The sequence below is a fragment of the Megascapheus bottae genome, chromosome 12 (assembly GCF_031878675.1).
Source record: "Megascapheus bottae isolate mThoBot1 chromosome 12, mThoBot2.hap1, whole genome shotgun sequence".
Taxonomy (NCBI): Eukaryota; Metazoa; Chordata; class Mammalia; order Rodentia; family Geomyidae; genus Megascapheus; species Megascapheus bottae.
This window is the reverse complement of record NC_143520.1, coordinates 56,503,997-56,528,378: the sequence shown is the minus strand read 5'-3', so window position 1 is coordinate 56,528,378 and position 24,382 is coordinate 56,503,997. Positions and strand designations below refer to the sequence as shown.

The 24,382-nt window shown below is 39.8% G+C and overlaps 1 protein-coding gene across 2 annotated transcripts in view; it reads left to right on the top strand.

Annotated features, from left to right (window-relative positions):
• The first annotated feature begins 973 nt into the window (after nt 1-973).
• The window catches only part of Uggt1 (UDP-glucose glycoprotein glucosyltransferase 1), a 112,288-nt gene continuing 88,879 nt past the window's right edge, over nt 974-24,382 (top strand). For both annotated transcript variants that reach the window (XM_090343007.1, XM_090343006.1), the window contains exons 1-5: nt 974-1,166; nt 8,068-8,203; nt 17,231-17,310; nt 19,241-19,371; nt 23,155-23,267. In XM_090343007.1, coding sequence (XP_090199133.1) covers nt 1,118-1,166; nt 8,068-8,203; nt 17,231-17,310; nt 19,241-19,371; nt 23,155-23,267 — 509 coding nt within the window. In that variant the 5' untranslated portion in view covers nt 974-1,117. The remainder of the gene's footprint in view (nt 1,167-8,067; nt 8,204-17,230; nt 17,311-19,240; nt 19,372-23,154; nt 23,268-24,382) is intronic.

The following is a 24,382-nucleotide window of genomic DNA, read 5'->3' as shown; positions in this document are numbered from 1 at the left end:
CCTCTCCTCCTCCTCTTCATTTTTAAAATTTTTCTTCCTTTTTATTAAATAATTTATTAATATTGATTTTTACATCATATTTCAAATGTCTAAGTATTCAAGAAGGGAATCTCTGTATACAATCACTGGCGCATAGGTTTTAGAATATAATTAAAATTAAGCTGAGGGTTTTTGGTTGGCCATGGGGCTCTGTTGGGTATATGGTACGGAGGAATCGAACCCGGGTTTTTGTGCATGCTAGGCAAGCACTCTACCACTAGGCCAAACTCCTGGCCACTGTAACTTATATTTTAATAAGAAAAGGACAAACTATTTCCTATTGATTATGATGGCAGTGCATATTTGAGACAAGCCAACTGAATGGTAGAATTGAAGTGTCCACACACCCTGTTGGCTTCAGAATGTAGGCTATCAAATTTTAGGGTTTACGATGAAGCCTGGGTATGTGATGGCTTAGCATGCACAAAGCCAGCCCTGGTTTGATTCCTCAGTACCATATACGCAGAAAAAGCAGTTAGTGGCGCTGTGGCTCAAGTGGTAGAGCACTAACCTTGAGCAAAAGAAGCTCAGGGACAGTGGCCAGGGCCCTGGGTTCGAGTCCCCGCACTGGCCAAAAAAAAAAAAAAGAAGAGGCCTGAGATACTCAGAAACATTTAAGGCAATTTTGCAACAAACTGTAGCCGAACTTCAAGGCAAGAGAGTAAGTAAACGGCAAAGGCCAAATCCGAAAAGCAAAGGCTGAAACTGTCAAGCGCTTCTACGGATAGGTAAACCCGAAGCCCCAAAGGAGCCTACCCAAGACCCAGACCAATCACGTCAGGGCGGGCCCAGGGAGAGGGGCGGGGCCTCCTCCGAGAGAAGAGGGCGGTCCCGGCACGGCGCTCTAGGATGTCACAGGGTCAACTCGGTGGCCGGAAGTCCTCCGGCCTTCGCCTTCAGGAAGCGGAAGTAGAGGGACGCCTGGCCGCCGGCTGGAGATCTGAGACCGGCTCGCTAGCGGCGCCGCGGGAGAGGCGCGTGTCGGCCTCTCACTGGCGCAGCCTCCGCCGCGGTCGCCGCGTCCCGCCCCGCCCAGGCGTTGTCGCAGGCGCTGTAGTGGACGAAGCGCGGCCCGGGCATGGGGGACGCGAGCGTCGCGCGTGTCGCGACTGCGCGGCGGGTGACAGGTACACCGGGCTGGCGTGGGGAGGCCTCGAGGGTGGGGCGGAGGTCTGAGGCACGAGGTGCCCCATGCCCTTGTCACCTTGGGCTTCCGTCTCTACCCTGACTCAGTTTCCCCTACAGTGTCACAGCCCTCCCTGTCGTCGCGATCGACTCAACTCGTCCCAAATGGCCTTCCGAGGACGCTGTCGGGTCCTCGGGGGGCCCCGGGCTTTCTCTTCGGTGGTCGGGAGCCTTGTTTGCAGAGCTTGGAGACCCCCGCGGGGAAGTGCCCAAAGGAGCCTTTCCGCCTAGCCCGACCCGAGCGAGGTCACGACCCAGCGTGTGGCGGGACTCGGACTGGAGGACGGCCCCGGTCCTTCCACAGGTTTCTGCTGTCCTAGGATGAATTCTGCTTTCATCCACTGACAGTCTGCTGGCTGGAAATTGGACAATCTGATTTCACTTTTAGGGTGCATCCTCCTAAAAGAATGAGGCTCGCGTATATCTCCAATGTGTATGGTTGGGTTTTGTTCCTTGGGCAAACTCTTCAGCTTGTTTTGCGTTCGTTTCATCATTTAAAAAGGAGCATATTTTGCCCATCTCCTGACCTGGGTCTTCCCCCTGACTGTGTTTTGTAAATGGTCATTTGTGTCCTTGCCAGCCAATTTTATTATAAAGTGCCTTTTCTACATATATCTTCTACACTTGAATTTTAAGTAGCATGAGAATATTGAAAGACTTAGAAGCCTTTCAACTTGGCTTGCTTTTAATAAACTTAGCTGAAACTTTTTTTTTCTTTAATTTTATGCCAATCCTCAGGCTTGAATTCAGGGCTAGGGTGCTGTCTGAGCCTTTTTGCTTTAGCTGTTTTTCATGGTCTGTTCTGGATTTTTTGTTGATTAATTGGAGCTGAGTCTCAGATTTTTAAAAAAAAAAAAATTTTTTTTTTTTTTTTTGCCAGTCCTGGGGCTTGAACTCAGGGCTTGAACACTGTCCTTGGGCTTTCTCAAGTTTAGAGCTTTACCACTTGAGCCACAGCACCACCCTTCCAGCTTTTTCTATGTTTGTGGTACTGAGCAATCCAACCTGGGTCTTTGTGCATACTAGGCAAGCACTCTACCACTAGCCCAAGCATCTGAGATTTTTCTATACCAGCTGTCTTCAAGCTGTGATTTCCAGATCTCATCCTCCTGTATAGCTAGGATTCCAAGCATGAGCCACCAAATTGGGCACCTTGGCTGAAACTTTATTAGAAGAAGTAAACATAATACATTGTTCAATAGTAAGGCCTCACATTTAATTTAAGAGGACTAAATGGAACTATAGAGAAAATTCAGTAAGAACTTTTCTTCAGTTATCTGATTATGTTCATATCAGATGTATTGCAACTTCTTTTTTGCCAGTCTTGGGGCTTGAACTGTCTCCAATTAACTACTAAAAAGTTGGAAGTGAAGCTGTGGCTCAAGTGGTAGAGCACTAGCCTTGAGCAACCAGGCCTTAAATTCAAGCCCCAGGACCAACACCAACCCTCCTCCCACCCAAACAATAAACAAGTGCATCCTTTTTTCTTTTTCAGACAGGATCTCCTTATGTAGCTCAGGATGGCCTAGAATTTGCTGTGTAGTTCAGTTCCTAATGCTTGGATTACAAGTACCACATCCTGCTGTCATTTATCTTACTGTAGATAAATGAACTGGAGGATAGTATTTTAATTTTAATGTACCAGAATCTTAAAGGCTCAGTTGGTCCTGGATGTTGTTAGAGTGTGTTCTGTTTAATCATCAAGGCATAGCCAATGCAGTTCCACATTGAATATTCTGACGTTTATTGTTATTTGGATGATTCAACTTTATAAACAACAGTTAAGGACCACTAGGGTCAGAATGGAAGGGATCTCATAAATGAAGGCATCCTTAAAAAGACCACTTTAATGAGGTTCTTTTCTCTGGATAATCTTTTCTTTTGGAATTACCTAGGGAGTCAAATATATGTGGTTAGATTGGCCAACCTCTTCTTGTATGCATAAGCTTTCATGTTATTCTTTCATCTTATTCTCATCTCTAATGGCAACTCTTTTCGAGAACATATACTTTCAAATAATGTGAAGGATGTTTGGGTAAGTTATTTTTACCCTATTTAGAGTACAAGACTGTGTGTGTGTGTGTGTGTGTGTGTGTGTGTGTGTGTGTGTGTACATGCGTGTGTGCATGTGTTCATGTGCTCCTGTGTGTACATACATATATGTGCATCAGTATGTCAGTACTGGGTACTGGGGCTTGAACTCAGGGCCTCATTCTCAATCTGCTTTCTTATTCATGGCTGGTGTTGTACCACTTGACCCATGTCTCTATCTGGCTTTTTTGCTAAGAGTCAGTTTTGTCTTCTGTCAGGCTTCAAACTTTGAGACTCAGATCTCAGCCTTAGTTTTATAATTCTTAGCTAGAATTATAAACGTGAGCCACCGTCGTCTAGCTTACTCTTAATGTTGACCATTACTAACATATTTGTTTTTTTTGTTGTCAACTTTCATTGATGGATGAAGTCTGGATTTTGGGGGGGGGTGGTTGTAGGGCTTAATCTCTAGGCCTGGGCACTGTTCCTGAGCTGTTCAGCTCAAGGCTGTCTCTACAGCACCACTTCCAGTTTTCTGGTGGTTAATTGGAAATAAGAGTCTCACAGACTTTTGTGCTCAGGCTGGCTTTGAACCTTGATCCTCAGATCGCCTCCTGAGTAGCTAGGATGACAGGTGTGAGCCACCGTGCCCAGCTTGGGTTTATATTGTGAAGTACTTTCTGCATTCCAGACATTATGCTAGGCATGGTGTTGCTCTGAGGAGTTTACATAAGTCCCTGAAGCCATCTTAAACAGAGATCTGTCATGCTGGTTGGGAAATTGTCCTTGCTTCAGGCCTACTTTATTTTTAGGTTGAAACTGCCTCTCTGTGTCACTGTGTTGTGACTTGGCTGAGTAAAACCGTGGACTTGCTTTTGTTCTTGCACTAAACCACTCTGCTCAATCTGTATCTGTACAATTAGATTGTTACCTTTCCTAAAACTATATACCTATAGGACTATATACCTATGGTACTGTTAACTTCCAAAATAGGCTGGTAGAGGGTCCAACATTGCCATTATTAGTTGCCCAGTGTACTTATGGATGAAAGAGTAAAAGCTCCCTGAGCTTTCATTAGTTTAAAGTAGTGATAGTATTCTTCATGTGTGAAACATTTATGAAATACCTACTGTGTGCTATGTATCATGCTATTCCTGTGGTCAACAAAGTAGACACAGTTGTCATCCTCAAAGAACTTCAGTCTCTGGGTTATTATGTGTGAAGATTAGGTCTCATAATATACATAGAACACCTAATATATGCTTTCTCCTAGTGTCATTGCTCAGTAAAGGCTAAGGTTTCCACTGGGACCTTGTGTCATGTCCCTGGTTTCCTTCCTTCTCACTGTTTGGCTGGTGTTACTGTACAGTTGTGTTCAGTTACATAAAGAATCACAACTTTGTAGGGATTGCATGCCTATTTAGGCCCCCTCAGGACATAGGGTAAACATAGCCAGATCATAGTACTATTTGTCTGTGTTCTTCAACTTACAAAGTCAGTGACTTTGGAGGAGGCTTTTTCCTTTCTCCTATCCACGGAGGACATGCATGTTTTCACCAAGGCATAATTTTGATCATGTGCCAGTCTATAATTTAGGAATGATTTGTTTCTTTTTTTAGTTGGTTATGGGGCTTGAACTCTGGGCCTGGGCGCTGTCCCTGCACTCTTCAACTTAGAGCAGTAGCTCTACCACTTTGAGCCACAGAACCACTTCTGGTTTTCTGGTGGTTAATTGGAGGTAAGAGTATCATGGACTTTCTTGCTTTGAGCCTTGATCCTTAGATCTCAACTTCTTTTTTTTTTTTTTTTTTTTTTTTGCCAGTCCTGGGCTTGAGCTCAGGGCTTGAGCACTGTCCTTGGACTTTCTCAAGGCTAGAGCTCTACCACTTGAGCCTCAGCACCACTTCTGGCTTTTTTTTTATCTATGTGGTACTGAGGGATCGAACCCGGGTCTTCATGCATGCAAGGCAAGCACTTTAACCACTAGGCCAAACTCCTGGCCAGATCTCAACTTCTTGAGTAGCTAGGATTACAGGCATGAGCCACCAGGGCCCACCTATTATTTTTTCTTATGATAAAAGTTTTTACTACAATGGTTCTGGGATAGTACTTGGCACTTTACAAAGTTATTTTCATATTGCCATTTTCTTTTTTTTTTTTTTTTGCCAGTCCTGGGCTTGAGCTCAGGGCCTGAGCACTGTCCTTGGACTTTCTCAAGGCTAGAGCTCTACCACTTGAGCTTCAGCACCACTTCCGGCTTTTTCTATGTATGTGGTACCGAGGAATCGAACCCGGGTCTTCATGCATGCTAGGCAAGCACTTTAACCACTAGGCCAAACTCCCGGCCCCATATTGCCATTTTCTTCTCACAGTGACCCTATGTGGAAGATGCTGTCATTCCTTTTTTTATAGCCTGGGAGGTGCAGAGACAAGAAAGATAGCTGTTAGTTTAGCTCATAGTAAGGCAGAGATCAGTAATATCACAGTTTGAAGCCAAGTTAGGCAAAAAAATTACCAAGTTCTATCTTAGCAAATAAGCACTGTGGTAGTATAAAGCTGTATTCCTAGGAAAGTAGAATAATCACTGTCTGAGGCCAGCTCCAGGCAAAAATTTGAGACCTTATTTGCATAATATCTACAGCAAGAGTGCTAGAGGCAAAAAGCAAAACAAGTAGCAAATTTGAGAATTGACCTTAGCTTGCTTGACTTTCATAACGGATTTTCACTTTTTATGTACCTTGTTTTATCATACAGAGCAGGCTCCTGAGGCCACAGAACATAGGCACAGGGACAGTGTGGGAGTCTTTGAGAAATGTCAGTAGGTTTGCTAGGCTCTGAAAGGAAAATATTCCATGTCCATCTTCCTTCAGTCAGGAATCCATACTACATGATAATTCGCTATCAGAGTTCTAGTGTGGTATAATGCTCTTTGTAGTAGGTTTTATTATTATTATTATCATTATCATCATTTTTTTTCCAGTCCTTGGGCTTGAACTCAGGACCTTGAGCACTGTCCTTGGGCTATCTTAAGGCTAGAGCTTTACTACTTGAGCCATTGCACCACTGATGGCTTTTTCTATGTATGTGGTACTAAGGAATCGAATCTGGGTTTTTGTGCATGCTAGGCAAGCATTCTTACCATTAGGCCAAACTCCCAGCCCCAGGTCTTATTATTTTTGCAAGCATTCTTTTATTTCTGTAAAGTCTATAGTCCATTAAAAATTTTTTTAGAACTTTAGATAGGATATCCAGATTATTTTTGTTTGTTTCTACAGGAGCTGGCAGTGTCCAATTTTCAGATTCTTCTAAAAGCCACTTTTCTATTTGCTATAATTTATGTTGCTTTTGCCAGTTATTCTTCAAAAACATTGTATATTGTAAGAAACAGCATGTTAGCACAAATGACAATGCTTTTAATAAAAAAGAAGCTACTAATTCCTCCAAAGGAGCTATTGACTGACCTCTCCCCCCACCACCCATTTGATTACATAATCAACATGGAACAACTGGGGTGAGACTGTGACATTCAGAAGCATAAGAATCAGCTACTGCTTTCCACTTTCAGCCTCTTTGCCCTATTCTGACTGGTGGGACCTAGATGCTAAGTTTTTGAGATTTTACAATGTTGCTGACTGACTTTGAGTTCTGAGGTTGAAGCAATCAGCTTTCTGTGTAGCTGTGACTACAGACTTGTACCACCAGGCCTGACTCTGTGTGTGTGTGTGTGTGTATGTGTATACACTTAGGCCCCCACACCTGCTAGGCAAGCATTTAGACTGGGATGCTGAATGCTGAGCGTTGTACAGCTTAGGGAGAAGATCTAACTAGGTTTCTATAAAGCAGGTCTCTGGCATGAAAAATCAGATCAGAGAAATCTGTAGGCCCCTTTTTCTAGAAATGGCCTGGACACTGCCTCTGAAGATCTTAGCAGGTTTAGAGAGGCTGCCAAGGGGAGCCAGAGGCTGCCTGCTGTGGCTGTGCTGCATATGAGACACTAGATTTCCACGTCTTGTAGATAGGACAGTAGGCCTTGGAAGCCTTGAATTCTTGTATTTGCTCATGTCAGGATGAGTAACATTTCGAGTCCTATTATAGTTGTTTTCTGTAACTTGGTACCATGAACTTGGTGGCTTAGGACAATAGGAATTTACTGTGTCACAGTTTTGAAGGCTTCAAGTCCCTCTGAAACTGTGTGGGATGGTTCTTTCTTCGCTTCTTCCAGCCTATGGTAGCCCCAGGAATTCCCAGGCTTGCAATGACATTCTAAAATTTTGCCTGTGTCTGTCTCTTAGTCCAACTTTCCCCCTTTTGTAACACCAGCTTATTGAACTAGACGGTCCTAATGACCTCATCTTAACTTGATCATCCTTGTAAATGCTCTGTCTCCAAAGTTTGCATTCTTAACATTTTTTGGAGAATAAAGTTCACCCTGTGGTACCCATTTTTATTTTTCTTTCACCTGTCTCAGTTTTATTCTTGTGTTTTATAAAGTATGGGTGGTGGAACCTACTCTGCAACTAACTGGCTGTAAAATAGAGCCACCCAAAGTGCTTTGAAACCTAAGGGGGTAGAATGTAATAAAGTATTCACCTTTAGTTATGTGTCAGAGTTTATCAGGTGTTTAGTAGGTATCTATTGGATGCTAGGTAGTAAGTGCTCTTTTGCTTCAGAAAAATTTTCTATTTCTGTAACTTTAATGTTACTTTGTGTCCACAAGTGTTAAGGTTGTTTCTTGTCTCTAAGAACTAAGAATTAAAAATAAGGGGTTAAAAAAAAGAACTGACTATTTAACCTTATCTTTTCCCTTTTTAGGGCTTTACTATAAAATGGGAATTCTGATTGCCCTCATTGGATTGTGGCTGTTTTCCTCAGTAAAGGCAGATTCTAAAGCCATTACAACCTCTCTCACAACCAAGTGGTTCTCTTCCCCACTCTTGTTAGAAGCCAGGTAAGGAGAGATTTTTCTGTTTCTCATGTTTTTAATGCTTGGTTCTGTCACTGAATACTCATGAGCTTTTTAGGCAGTGAAATTGTGTTTTCTGGTGCATTTGTTAAGATTTCCTCACACTGCTGTGTGCTGTACAAAGGCTGTTAGCTCACAGGATTTATCTTTCAGTTGCACAGGGCTGTATTGGCTAAGAGACATTTAAGAACTTCACTAGACTCCATTTCTCATATATTTTCCAGAGTAACTTCTTAGAGGTCTTTCCATATCAATTTATACACATTTCAAATATTTTTTCTACCACATAGTATTCTATCATATACCTATAGCATTTTTAAATTTGAATATGTTAACTCTACTAAAATGAGTTTCCTTGTGATGTTTTCATACATGAATGTAATGTATTTTGATCATGTGGGCCTGGATGCTATCTCTGAAGTTTTTTGCTCAAGGCTAGTACTTAGCTACAGCTCCAGTTATACTTTTTTTTTGGCTTGAACTCAGGGCCTGAGCACTGTCCTTGGGTTTTTACTCAAGGCTATCACTCTACTACTTGAGCCTCAGCACCACTTATGGCTTTTTCTATGTATGTGGCTTTGTGCATGCTAGGCAACCATTCTACCAATAGGCCAAGCTCCCGGTCCTCCAGTTACACTTTTTTTGGAGATTAATTAATTGAAGATAATAGTTTCATGACCTTTTTTTGCTTGGTTTGGCTTTGAACTATGATACTTATCTCTGCTTCCTGAAAAGCTAGGATTATAGGTCTGAGCCACTGACATTTGTCCAGGATGCATTTTAATTTAATTTTTGTGGGTCATAGGGCTTGAACTTGGCCCTGAGCTCCTTAGCTCAAGGCTACCACCATACCTTTGAGCCAAGTCCCACTTCCCATTTTCTAGAGGTTAATTGGAAATAAGAGTCTCAAGTCCTTTTGTGCCTGGGCTGGCTTTGCACCTTGATCCTCAGATCTCAGCCTCCTGAGTAGCTGGAATTACAGGCCTGAGCCACTGCACTCAGCCTGGCTGCATTTATTATTATTATTATTATTTTATTTAATTAATTTATTTTTGCCAGTCCTGGCCTCGGGCTCAGTGCTTGAGTACTGTCCATGGGCTTTCTCAAGGCTAGAGCTCTACCACGTGAGCCATAGTACCACTTGTGGCTTTTTTCTACATATGTTGTACTGAGGAATCAAATCTGGGCCTTCATGCATGCTAGGCAAGCACTCTACCACTAGGCCAAACTGTCGGCCCCATCTGGCTGCGTTTTTATTTTTATTTATTTATTTATTTTTATTTTTTTTTGTTGGTAGTGGGGCTTGAACTCTAGGCCCGGGTACTGTCTCTGAGCTCTGCCCTACCCCTTGAGCCACATTGCCACTTCCGGTTTTCTAGTGGTTAATTGGAGATAAGAGTCTCAGGGACTTTAATGCCTGGGCTGGCTTTGAATCGTGATCCTCGGATCTCAACCTCCTGAGTAGCTAGGATTACAGGCGTGAGCCACTGTGCCTGGCCAGGCTGCATTTTTAAACAAATCAAGAAGTCATTATGCCAGTTGTCACTGGCTCACATCTATAATTAGCTACTCAGGAGGCTGATACCTGAGGATTGAGGTTTGAAGCGAATTAGGGCAGAAAAATCTGAAAGACTCTTACCCTGAATTAGGCAGCAAAAACTGACTCAAATGGTAGAACACAAATGTATGAGAGAGGCCCTACCCCAGTATATACACACACATACACACACACACATGTGCACATACACACGATCAAAAGAAGCCATTTTTCAGTGGATGTGGTGGCTCATCATGCTTAATTCTAGCATTTGGGAGGCATAGACAGGACAGCTGTAGGTTTGATATTAGTCTGGGTACATTTCAAGAAAAAACAACAAAAAAAGTTAGCTGGGTTTGGTAACTCAGGCCTGCAAATTCTAGCTTCTTGGTAGTTGGAGACAGGAGGATTGTGAATTTGAGGCTAGCACAAGCAAAAAAGGCTAAATTGAAATGAAGACAAAAGGAACAAGGGTATCACTAAAGTGCTATTGTGCAGGAGGCTCTGATTCTATTCCCTAGCACTACAGAGCAAAATAAAACACAATTCTTTTTTTATTTTTTTTGCCAATCCTGGGCTTTGATCTTAGGGTCTGAGCATTGTCTTTGGACTTTCTCAAGGCTAGAGCTCTACCACTTGAGCCTTAGCACCACTTCTGGCTTTTTTTCTATGTATGTGGTACCTAGGAATCGAACACGGGTCTTCGTGCATACTAGGCAAGCACTCTACCACTAGACAAAACTCCTGGCCCCAACACAATTCTTGATAGCATTTTTAAAATAAAATTATGATATGTCTTACAAGTTATGAAATTCAGTGTACTCAATGATTCTTGGAAAAATGTGCTTTTCATCTAGTGTTTGCAGTATCAATGCCCTGATACAATTTTTTTTTTTTTTTTGCCAGTCCTGGGCTTGAGCTCAGGGCCTGAGCACTGTCCTTGGACTTTCTCAAGGCTAGAGCTCTACCACTTGAGCCTCAGCACCACTTCCGGCTTTTTTCTATGTATGTGGTGCCGAGGAATTGAACCCGGGTCTTTGTGCATGCTAGGCAAGCACTCTACCACTAGGCCAATCTCCCGGCCCCTGATACAACTTTTTAAAGCCAGTTTTTATGTATAGAAACTTGTTTCTGTGTTTCAAACAATGTTTCATTAGGATGTCCAGAAAATCTTCCTTAAGGTTAAGTGTAGGTAGACTCAATAGTAACTGACAAGTCTTTTTTTTTTTTTTTGTAATGGTACTGGGAATTGAATCCAAACACTACAACCTCAGCTACTCTCTAAGCACTTTTTTTTTTTTTCTTGACTGAGGCAGACAGGGTTTATAAAATTTTCAGTAGGAAGATGTTACAGAAAATTGAACACATTGTTTCCTGAATATACCTTGTAATGTCTCAGAAGAGATTTCTATATAAAAGTTCAGTCCTGTACAAAACAACAACAAAACAAACAAACAACAACACCAGAAAACATAGTCCAGGAGGGGTGGCTCACGGCTCTGTAATCCTGGCTACTCAGGGCTTAGATCTGAGGATCATGGTTCAAAGCCAGCCCAGGCACTATAGACTGAGAGACCTATCTCTAATCAATTACTAGAAAACCAGAAGTGGCACTGTGGCTCAAGGGGTAGGGTAGTAGCCTTGAGCTGAAGAGCTCAGAAACAGTATCCAGGCCCAGAGTTCAAGCCTCATAAACCACCAAAACCACATATACCTAATCATAGATTACCCTTAAGGCATTCTTACCTCATTTAGCATTGCTGTGCTTTTTGTACTTAGAGAGGGACATATTCACAGGATGAATAAAAATGAACGAAGGTTGACAAATCAGAATGATTCCTATGTTCCTGTTCTAAGTACCTTTTTTTTTTTTTCCATTTTGTTTTTGAGATAGGGTCTTGCTACCTTTTTGTCAAAGTTTGCCTTGAACTCTTAATTCCTGCCTCCTAGTGGTTGGGATTAGACCTACATATGTTACTTCTTGGCATAGTCTTAAGTGTTTGATACTAGAAAATTGAGTTGCCAGAATAATTCAGGTATTTTAAAAAATCAGGCTCTGTCATCTTCAAATTAAAATTTTGTCTTCCAACAATTCTCCCCAGCTCCTTGAAAAAATATGAGCGAAACATTTTATTATGTTGATTGTATGAGTAAGTTGCCTTCATAAGGAAGAAACATCATTTGGTATTGCTAAGAGGACTTGGGGGTATCTGACTCCATGAGAGTTGGGCTTCACCTGCTCAGAGGCCTGACAGATTTTCTGCTTTCACTTTTCTGTATCTCCTGTCTCTTAGCAATGAAATAGGGAATGAATAAATGAATGAATGAATAGAAAATAAATAGGGAGGGGTAGAGGGGTGGGCTAGCTCACCAGCTCAGTAGCTGTCCAGCTCACTAAAATCCCTAATACCTATACTCATAGCCACCACCTGATCCTCAACTCCACCTCTACTTCCAGGTTTTTTTCTTGGTTAATTGGAGCTAAGAATCTCTCCAACATTCCCAGGCCACTTGGAATCCTTACTCTCATATCTCAGTGTCATGAGTAATGGGGATTGTAAGTGTGAGCTCAGTTATAGTTGTGAGCCACTGATTTTTGGCAAAGATGGCAAAAGTTCTTTGTTGTTGTTATTGTTGGTTGTGGGGCTTGAACTCTGGGCCTGAGGATTGTCCCTGAGTTCTTCAGCTCAAGGATACTATCCTATCCCTTGAGACACAGCGCCACTTTCAGTTTTCTGGTGGTTAATTAGAGATAAGAGCCTCACAGTCTTTAGTGCCCTGGCTGGCTTTGAATCGTGATCCTCAAATCTCAGCCTCCTGAGTAGTTATGATTACACATGTGAGACACTGCTCTTGGCTAGGGTCCTTTTTTATTTTTGTTCTAGGCCTGGAGCTTGAACTCAGAGACCAGGAACAAACCATGAGCTTTTGTGCTCAAGGCTAGAGCTCTGCCAATTGAGCCACAACTTCATTTGCAACTTTTTAGTAAATAATAAGAGATAAGAGTCTAAAGGACTTTCTTTTCCCCAAGTGGCAAACTGTAATCCCTCAGTTTCCTGAGTAGGTAGGATCACAGGCATGAGTTACTGGTACCTAGAAGAGGTCTTTATTATTATTAGTAGTAGGAGTATTTTGGAGCTTGAACTCAAGGCATGAGCAATATCCTTGGGCTTTCTCAAGGCTAGAGCTCTACCACTTTAGCCACAGCACCACTTCTGGCTTTTTCTATGTATGTGGTACCAAGGAATCGAATCCAGGCCTTCGTGCATGCTAGGCAAGCACTCTACCACTAGAACAAACTCCTGGCCTGAAAGGTCTTTATTTTATTTTATTTTTTATTAAAGAATTTATTAACATTGACTTTTTAAAATTTTTTTATTTTTTTTATTGTAATTAATAAAAGGGTTACATGATATTTGCCAGATAGAAGGTGCATTAATTCACATACATTGATACCCTTTCACATGTCTTGGTACCCATTACCCTCCCCCCCCACTTTTGTTTTCCCCCCTTCCCTATCAAATTTCAAATAACCAAATACAAATAAATCCAATATATCAGATAACAAAGTGAGATACTATAACAATATGAGATACCCAAGGGACAGCAAAGGAGATGAGAGATAACATAGTACATTAAGGACACAATCATTTTAACATTGACTTTTACATCATATTTCAAATGACATGTTGAACAAACAAGTGTTCAAGAAGGGAATCTCTGTATACAATCACTGGCACTTAGTTTTTAGAACATAATCAAAAAAAGGTCTTTATTTTTAAACCTATTCTTCACAAGCTATTTCTTCACAGGTAGTCAAAGTAATGAGACTTTTGGACAACTAGATAGGGGCCTGAACTCAGGGCTTGGGAATCATCCCTGAGCTTTTTCCCTCAAGGCTACTGCCCTACCACTTGAGCCACAGTTTCACTTCTGGCCTCCTGTTTTTATTTTTACTTTTTTTGGCGGTTGTAGGACTTAAACTCAGGCCCTGGATACTGTCTCTGAGCATTTTGCCTCAAGGCTAGTATTCTACCACTTTGAGTCACAATGCCACTTCTGTCTAGTTTTCTGTGGCAAATTGTAGAAAAGAGTCTCATGCACTTTCTTACTTGGGCTGACTTTGAACTGTGATCCTCAAATCTTAGCCTCCTGAGTGGCTAGGTTTGCACAAATGAGCCACCAGTGCCCAGCCCCCTTATTTATTTATTTTTGTATTTTCGGGGGGGGGTAGGTGGGGGTTGGGGTGGTTAATTGGAGATAAGAGTCTCAGGGACTTTCTTTCCCAGGTTGGCTTTGAACCTCAATCCTCAGATCTCAGCCTTCTGAGTAGCTAGGAATACAGGTGTGAGCCACTGGCACCAGTATGTCTGTATATATTTTTAGATTGTGACTAATGGCTATGAAACGTCGTAGCTTTCTGATATTCCACAAAGTTACATATATTTGATTTAGGTAAAAGCTTTTTGACTATGTATTGAGCAACCATAGTTACTACAGAAATGCTGGGCAAATAGGTATTATTAAAATTGCCAGTAGTCATTTATTGGGTGCTAGGTGTTATGGTGGTCCAAGAGTATAGTGTGACAGAGGTGTAATTCAAATGTTTTTGAAATGCTATTATTAAATGAAATGATAAATCTAAAATAATATTACTACCATACTTGTGCTATTTGCTGGTGAATTCAGGTTGTTTGTAGTTTTGTTTTTTCCAGAGGTGAAAAACTTAAATTCTTATGTAGTTTATTTGTAAAATGGTTATAATTGAGAATGGATGTAAGGATTTATGGACACACAGTGATTGTAATATAGCAGAGTCTCCTTATGTATTATTTTTTCCTTTTCTTTCTAGTTCTGTATTAAAGACCTATTCTGATCCTATTTATTGAGGGAGCTCAATAAATGTGGAATTCTTAGAAAACAATATTAGCACTGAATTTGTGCTGTCTGATTTTTAAACTTTTTTTTTTGTGTGTGTTACTGGGTATGAAACTCAAGTCCCTTGCTTGCCAGGCAGGCAGGTACTCACTATTTAAGCCTTGCCTGCAACTCCCTCTTCTTTTTTTTGTGGGCTTGAGTACTGTCCCTGAGCTATTTTACTCAAGACTACCAATCTACCACACGAGTCACAGCTGGTTTTTTGGTAATTAGGTACAGATAAAAGTTTTTTAGACTTTCTAGCCCCAGTAGGCTTCAAACCAAGATCCTTAGATCTCAGCCTCCTGAGAAAGGCATGAGCCACTGGCCCTCTCTCCCTCTCTCTCCCTCCCCTCCTCGCGCCCCCCCCCCTCCCCGGTTCTGGGACTTAAACTCAGGACTTGGACACTGACCCTGAGCTTTTTTGTTAGTGCTCTACTACTTGAGCCACAGCTGTACTTCCAGCTTTTTAGTAATTAATTGGAGATAAGAGTCTTGTGAACTTTCCTGTTATGTTGGCTTTGACCCTCAGATTCTTTGATCCTTGGATATCAACCTCCTGAGTAGAGTAGCTAGGATTAGAGGCATGAACTACTGTTGCCTGACTCTTAATTTGGTTATTATTTATTTTGCCAGTTCTAGGACTTGAATTCAGGGCCTGAGCACAGTCCTTGGGCTTTCTTACGGCTGGAGCTCTACCACTTGAGCCACGGCACTGTATCTGGCTTTTTTCTATGTATGTGGTACTGAGGAATCAAACTTGGGTCTTTGTGTGTGTAGGCAAGCACTCTACCACTAGGCCAAACTCCCAGAACTGGGATGTGTCTCAATGGAAGGTGCTTACCTAGCATACATGCATGAGGCTCAGGTTCCATCCCTAGCACCCAAGAAAATAAGTCAATTCAAGTCTAATTACTACTGCCTTCTTTTAAATTGAATTCTAGATGTCATACAATTTCACTTGTAAGACCATAGATTTTTATTGAGTGGAATAAGTGTTAGAAGCTAAACAGCAAACTTTTTTTTTGTATTCCAGTCCTGGGGCTTGAACTCAGAGCCTGGGCACTGTCCTTGAACTTTCTCAAGGCTAGAGCTCTACCACTTGAGTCACAGCACCACTTCCCAGCTTTTTCTGTGTATGTGCTACTGAGGAATTGAACCCAGGGCTTCGTGCATGCTAGGCAAGCACTCTACCAGTAGGCTATGCTCCCAGCCCCTAAAAAGCAAACTTTTATGATGTAAATAATGTGACAACATTCTTTTTAGTAATATTCATGGTAGCTTATCTTGTGAATGTGACTTTAATTCATGAATTTATTTATTTTCTTATCATGGTGAATGTTAGTACCTATTTGCTTTATAGTATAAGCTCTTCTAATATTGGCCTAGTGGTTATGTTAGTTACTAGAAAGTCCAGAACAATACTATTCTTAAGGAAGCATTAAATAATTTAATATATTAATGATAATGGCTATTTTCAAAAACCTATTTTTAGAGAAGCTGTGCATTACCAGGACATGTTTCTTATTTTTCCCGTATTTCTGTGTCTAGCTGTGGAGTAGAGTGAGAGTTGTACACCCCAGTGTTGACAAGTAATGGGAAAGTCTTCCTTTGGCTAGGTAAGCTGAGATCCAGACCTGTAGTTTGCTTTAAGACAGTGAAAGATCACCACTACATTAGCTATATGACTTGAAAGGCAGATAACAATTTACTTGAGTCACCCATGCAGTTGATACATGCATTTTTTTTTTTTAGGGGTTTTAGACTACTAAATGAAGGCAAATTGAGAGTGGCAATTATTTTTAGGTTAATAGTGTAAAGCCAGAAAAAAAAAGAAAAGAAAAGATGACATTAAGTTCTTAGGTCTGATTTTGTTAGATCAGTGTTAGTTTTAAAATTGGTGATCTTGATTTATGGATATTAACACATTTAACATACTATTTTTGTTTTCCTAGAAATCTTCATAGGGTTCATGTTTACTCTGAAAGAACCCTAGGCAAAACTTTTTTTTTTGGTGATATTGGGGTTTGCGTTCTGGGCTTGGCATTTGCTTGGTTGGTTCTCTATCATTTGAGACACATCTGCAACCCAACTTTTAGCCTCAAGCTCTTGCTAAGCTTTGGCTGTTTCTCTACCACTTGAGCTGTGCCTTAAATTCCTTTTTTTCTTTTCTTTTTTCTTTTTTTCTTTTTCTTAACATTTTTTAGAACATAAGTGAAGTATCCATTCTGAATTCTGCGTCTACTATTACCAGTAGCATTTTTGTTGATGTCCATGTTATGTTTTTATTATGTCTTATGAAATAGCTATTAAGTAAATAAGTTATTAAGGTAAATTCTTAGTAACTAATGAGACAGTAAGATTTGCCTATCATTTACAAGATATATGTATTATACATAGGTATGTATAATATATATATGTACATATATATATAAATTAAAAGCCAAACTATGAGTATTTGGAAACCTCAAGACCTCTTTCAGTTCTGTGTAGTAATATAGTTTATATTATAGTATTTTATTAAATTTTATTGCTGACATTTCCATTTTTTCTCCCAGTGAGTTTTTAGCAGAAGACAGTCAAGAGAAATTTTGGAATTTTGTAGAAGCCAGTCAAAATATTGGATCCTCAAATCACGGTAAAATTGAAGCAAATGCTTCTTTGACTTTGCTGTCTGGAAATTAGAAAATGATCTCTTTTTTATAGTATGTATGATATGGCAGTTAATGGAAAACATTTTTAAACTTTAATGACTAGAGTTGATTTGGCAGCCAGAAGAACCAATAATTCAAATAATCATTTTATTATTCTGTTGTATTCTAATTTGATTTTCTATTTTCACCTTATTTTGGTGCTAGGGATTGAATTTTGGGTCTTGTAGATAGATTGTAAGCAATGCTCTATCACTGAACTATTCTTTTAGCTCCTAAAGTCTTAAAGAGATAAAATTAATTTCCCTCCCTTTCTCCCTCCCTCTTTCTTTTTTGAGAAATGGGTTCTTACTAACTTGTTGATCCTATATTGGGATCAAGCAGTCCTTTTGTCTCTCCCTTCTGAGTAGCTAAAAACTACAGGTAGTGGTTGTTTTTGATGCAGTTTGTAAGTTTGAGTATAAGTAAACTATTGTATGTATATATATTTTTTGCCAATCCTGGGCCGTGAACTCAGTACCTGGGCACTGTCCTTGGGTTTTTCTCAAAGCTAATGCTCTACCATTTGAGCCACAATTACCACTTCCAGTTTTTCTTCCTGTGTATATGGTTCCGAGGAATTGAACTGGGGATTTTGTGCCTTCTAGGCAAGCACTGTACCATTAGGCCACACTCCTGGACCATCTGTTGTGTATGTTTTAGTAACATGGTACTGCTGTCCCTAAGGTTTTTTTTTTTTTTTTTCAGAATGCTAGTGCTCTACCACATGAGCCACAATCCCACATCTGGCTTTTTGCTGGCTTTTTGGGAAGTTTCATGAACTTTTCTACCTGGTCTGGCCTGAAGCCAGGATCCTCAGATGAGTCCTTGGTACCAAGCTGTGGATATACATTTCATTTTAAAACTAATTCACTTAGCTTTCTTTTCAATTCACTTAGCTTTTTTTCTTTTCAAAAGTGTGCTCTTATCATTTTTCCTTTTGGCACAAAAGAAAAAATAGACATAGCTTACTGTACTGTTTTTTTTTGTTGTTGTTTGTTTGTTTTTATTTTTGCTAGTCTTGGGGCTTGAACTGAGGGCCTGGGTACTGTCCTTGGACACATTTTGCTCAAGGCTAGTGCTTTGCCACTTGAGCCACAGCACCACTTTTGGCTTTTTCTGTGTATGTGGGCCTCGTGCATATAGGCCAACACTCTACCACTAGGCCATGCTCCTGGCCCCTGTCTACCATTTTATATGTTTGCTTTTCATTTCTTGAGTGATTTTCATATTAGTATAATTTATTGTTTCTCTTTCATATAATTTGGTCCAGCATTTTGTTTAAATGCTTCTTAAACTTCATGATTTTATCAATATCCTTTAATATTTGTTACTTCCCTATCATTCTGCTCAGTTTCTTAGTTATTTGAGTAGGTAGTATATGCTTGGTTCTGAGAATATGATAAGTAAGTCATAGCCTTTGCCTCTGGAAGCTCAAAGCATAGCTGCACGGTGGATAGTGACTAAGTAATGTAATAAATAATGCCATAAGTGAAAGAAGTAGGCAAAGAAACAATTCTGGGAGCCATGAAGAGATATAACAAGTTCATTGAAACATGTATTAGGGATCAGAGTGGCTTTCCAGTACTCCGTAATTTCATAGCTAAATTCTTCCTTTGGAAGTAAGTAAAAATAGAAGTAAGTCGTCCAGGTAAGTTGTTAAATAAAACAACTCTAGATAATAAATAGTTTAAAGAAGCAGAAGTGCTCATCTGCAATGTGTATATGCCTTAGGGAATTTTGATCATTTGATAAAAGTTTGCATACATTTATAACATGCAGCTTTATCCTTTATGAACTATCTTATTTGATATCTCTAGTCATATACAATTATTTGGGCTAAAATTTTTTTTTCTTTTTTTTTGCTGGGTGGGACAGGTACTGATTATTCCTATTACCATGCGATATTGGAAGTTGCATTTCGGTTTCTATCACCTCTACAGCAGAACTTGTTGAAATTTTGTCTGTCTCTTCGTTCTTACTCAGCTACAATTCAAGCATTCCAGCAGGTAAATCTAGTGCTTTTAGAGGAAATGACGATTAATTAGATAAATTACAATTATCCTGGAATTTAACTAAGAAAGTATCACTTTTTTGCCTGCTCTCCCTCCCTCCTTCCTCCCTCCCTCCCGCCCTCCTTCCTTTCCTTCCTTCCTTCCTTCCTGAACTTAGAGCTGGGGTACTATCCCTGAGGTTTTGTTTTTCACTAGTCCTGGGGCTTGAACTTAGGGTGTGGAAACTGTCCTTTTGAGTTTTCTCACAGCTAACACTCTACCACTTGAGCCATAGCATCACTTCCTTTTTTTTTTTTTTTTTTGCCAGTCCTGGACTTGAGCTCAGGACCTGAGCACTGTCTTTGGACTTTCTCAAGGCTAGAGCTCTACCACTTGAGCCTCAGCACCACTTCTGGCTTTTTTCTATATGTGGTTCCGAGGAATCCAACTCGGGTCTTCATGCATGCTAGGCAAGCACTTTAACCACTAGGCCAAACTCCTGGCCCCATCACTTCCATTTTTTTCTGTGTCTATGGTACAGAGGAATTAAACCCAGGGCTTCATATATGCTAGACAAACACTCTACCACTGGGCCACACTCCTGGCCTGTCCCTGAGTTTTTGTGCTCAAGTCTATTGCTCTACTACTTTGAGTCACAGGTCTGCTTTTGGTAGTTAATTGGAGATAAGAGGCTATCTTGCCCAGGCTGGCTTTGAACTAAAACCTTCAAATCGCAGCCTCCCAAGTAGCTAGGATTACAGGCATGAGTCACTGGCATCCAGCATTTTTTTTTTTTTTATGGTCGGTGTGAGGTTTGGACTCAGAGCCTTCCTTATACTTACTCAATCTGTATGCTGCTAATTATACCACACTTTCAGTCCAATTAAAAAATAGTAAACAAAATTGATATTGAGTCTTTAAATCACAGATTTTTTTTTTGAGGAGGCAGGGATGGGGAGGGTGCTGGTCCTGTTGTGTGAACTTAGGGCCTTAGTGCTGTTCTAAGCTTTTTGCTCAAGGCTAGTCTTCTACCATTTAAGCCACAGCTCCACTTCTGGTTTGTTTGTTGCTTTTTGGTGGCTAGTTGGAGGTAAGAATCTCTCAAATGACTGGCTTTGAACTAGGAGTATAGTCATGAGCCACCAGCCTGTCTTTTGACTCCTTTCCTCCCTCCCCTCCCCTCCCCTCCCCTCCCTTCCCCTCCCCTTCCCTTCCTTTTTTTTTTTTTTTTTTTGGCAGTACTGAGATTTGAACTCAATTTATTCTTTCTGTATCTTTTTATTTATTTTTTGTTTCTGGGGATCCAACCCAGGGTGTGGCATGTATTAGACAATGGGCCACTCCGGAGGTCCCAAATTACAGATTTTGAAAGGGAATTTTTTTCTTATTTTATGTAAGAAAGAAAATACATAACAAGGAACAAGCAGACTTTGTTTCTGTAACTGTCTGGAAGTTCAGTCTTGCAAAACAGTGCACTTGAATCTGATCACTCCTTTTATAATGCAAATTCTTGAACCAGTTCACAGGAAAGAGCAACTCTACAGGAATTCCTTAGCATTGGGGAAACTGTTGTAAAATGATCTGCATTTTTTCAGTAAATAAATGAAAAGAGGAAAGACAAAGAAATAGAACAAGCCAGGTGCGATGGCTCAGCCTGTAATCTTGGCTACTCAGGAGGTTGAGATCTGAGGATCATGGTTCAAAGCCAGCCTGGGCACTAAAGTCTGTGAGACTCTTATCTTCAGTTAGCTACTTGAAAATCAGAAGTGGCTGCTGTGGCAGAGGCGTAGGATGGAATCCTTGAGCTGAAGAGCCCCAGTTCACCCCAGTTCAAGCCATTAAAAAAAAAGAGAATTTTAGATCAAAAGAAATCTAAACAATGTGATAAGCAGTGCAGCAATTGCATTTAGAGTAGATTTTGTCTGTGTGTTTGCTTGCTTTGGGGAATTAGGTCTTTTTGTATACCCTATCCCAGCTTGGAACTCACTATGTAACTCAGGCTAGTTTGAACTTGAGATCCTCTTGACTGATCCTTACAAGTAGTAGAATTATGTTACATGCACCACAGTGCCTGGCTTTAGTGAGGCTTTGGTTTGTATTTCTCTATTGACCAATGAAGTGGAACATCTAAAAATTACTTAGTTATCATCTGTCCATTTTCTTTGGAGAAATGTTTACTCATCTCCTTTGCCCATTTTTAAATTGTATTGTTAGCATTTTGCTTAGTTTTAGGTATTCTTTTTTTGTGTGTATGTGTGAGTGCCAATACTGGTACTTGAACTCAGTGCCTTGAGCTCTTCCCTCACTTTTTTGCTTAAGACTGGTGCTCTACCACTTGAGCCATACTTTTACTTCCAGTCTTTTGCTGATTAATTGAGATAGTCTCTCTATCTGGTCTGGCTTTGATGAAAGAGTAGAATTGTATATATAGACTAGGGGATATATATATATATATATATATATATATATATATATAGAGAGAGAGAGAGAGAGAGAGAGAGAGAGAGAGAGAGAGGGAGAGGGAGAATTGTATATATATATATATACCAAATTTTCTTGATCCTTTTGTCCACTGACAAAAGGTTGATTCCATATCTTGGCTATGGTAAATAAATCCAAGGCTGCAGTGCTGCAGTGAATAAGGTTGGTAGCTTTAGTGTGGCATTATTTGTATTCTATTGGATAAATACTCAGTCGTGGAACTAGTGGGTCACAGGGTGGCTGCCTGTTTTGTCTTTTAGGAAACCTCCATACTGCTTTCAGAATAGTTGAACAAGTGCATATTCCCACTATCTGTGTTCCTTTTTGGCTACATCCCTATCAGCATTTGTTACTGTTAGTTTTCTTGATATTAAGATGTTTCCCTTCACATAAAAATTGACCTTGCTGAGAATTTCTCTTGAGTATTTTACTGTGTACCATCTGTAATTTTACTTTTTATTGTGTATTTTTTTCTTTATTTGGCTCAGTTATTTTTACATTTTTATGTAAAAACTATCATTTTTGCCTTTTCTTTCTTTTTCTTTTATCTTTTCTTTTCTTTCCTTTGTTTGTTTGTTTTTGCCAGTCCTGGGGCTTGAGTTTAGGGCTTGAGCACTGTCCTTGGGCTATCTCAAGGCCTGAGCTCTACTGCTTGAGCCACAGCACGTCCAGCTTTTTTTTTTTAAATATATGTGGTACCGAGGAATCAAACCTGGATCTTCATGCATGCTAGGCAAGCACTCTACCACTAGGCCAAACTCTCGGCCCCTGTCTTTTATTTTTCTGAGATCAGGTCTGATTATCTAGCCCAGGCTGGCCTTGAACCTGTAATCTCAGCATCTCTTGTATGCTGGAATTATATACATGTGTTTTAGATTGTATATAATTTTTCGTATTTGAATGAAGGGCCTCATTGTCCTCATTGTTCATTTGCCTATTGTCTTTGAAAAGGATAGCATATATATACTTTTGGTACTTAAATTGGTACATCCTGTATGAGAAAATATCCCCTATATTTTTTGCATGCCTGTTGACAGTTTTCTGAGATTGTATTTTAATGTTCTGTTAGGTGATAACATTAGCAGCACCTACATCTTTAAGTAAGGCAAGAGGAACTTAGAGCTATAGTCAAGGAGAGCACTGGTCTGCAAAGGTCTTACCTGCTTGACTTATGGAGGGTGTTGGGCAGATGTTAAGTTCTTGCCTTTGTTGATAGTGTTTTAATTACAGTGTGTATTCACATGTCTAGAAATTAATATGTTTCTATCCTATCTTTGTCTATAAATGATAAAAATGTATATTGTGTCTTACTGTCAGATAGCAGCTGATGAACCTCCACCAGAAGGATGTGCTTCATTTTTCTCAGTTCATGGAAAGAAGACTTGTGATTTTGATAATGTAGAAACTCTTTTACTAACAGCATCAGAAAGGTAAGTTGTACTTACGTTTCTTCATTTAAATATCGTATATTTCCTTCCTTGTGCTGTTTTTGGGCAATGTAAAAGCATTTGCTAGAATATCATCAGATCCTTGGGCTTTTTTTTCATGTTAAGCTCCCTTTCTGATTTTTGTTATGTGTTTTGTAAGTCTGTAGGTGTAAGTGGTCTGAACCCAAATTGACTAGATATGAATCTTAGCTCATCTTTTAAAATAGTTTTGTGAAATCATTCCCTTTTTTATTTCAAATAGAAATAGTAAGAGTATTAATATTCCCATTAACTTAGTAACTGTATCAGAGATTAAGTAAACTTTATTATTAGTTCAGCAATGACAGCTGTGTTTATGATAGCTATTGCCTAAGTAATCATTATTAATGATAACACTCAACTTATTACTAGGTACAGATAAAGAAAAATAAATTATTATTATAGTTATCTTTCCATTATTATTTCTTTTTTTATTTTATTTTTTATTATCCAGGTAATGTATAGAAGGGTTGTGGTTACTTATATCAGGTAGTAGGTGCATTACTTCTCAGACATTGATATACCTTCTTATGCTTTTGTCCCCATTTCCCCCCCACCTCCTCCTAATCCATAATATTTTCCCCTCTTCCCTTCCCTATTTCAAATGAACAAATAAACATATATATAATATACCAGGTAACAAAGTCAGATACAGTAACAATATGAGATTAACCAGAGGGCAACAAAGGAGAAGAGAAATAGCATAGTACATTAAGAACAACAGTCATTGAATATAAAGAATCAACATTGAATTAAATTATTAATGTATTTTTTTTGCCTGAAGAAGTTTAGTTTTCTGAATTGGATAACTGTCATACCTGTTTTGCTATCTGACTATAGCAGCAACTTCTCTTTACCACCTCTTATGTTGCTTTAATTACTAGTGGCTATTTTGATGTTATAAATTATCTCCTTTTTAGGGGGTATGGGTAATACTAGGGTTTGAACTTGCTGGGCAGGTACTTTACTGCTGAGCCATTCCTCCAGCTCTTTTTTTGCAATGACTATTAATTATTATTATTATTACTACTATTATTAATTTTGTTTGTTTCTTTTTCTTTCTTTTTTTTTTTTTGCCA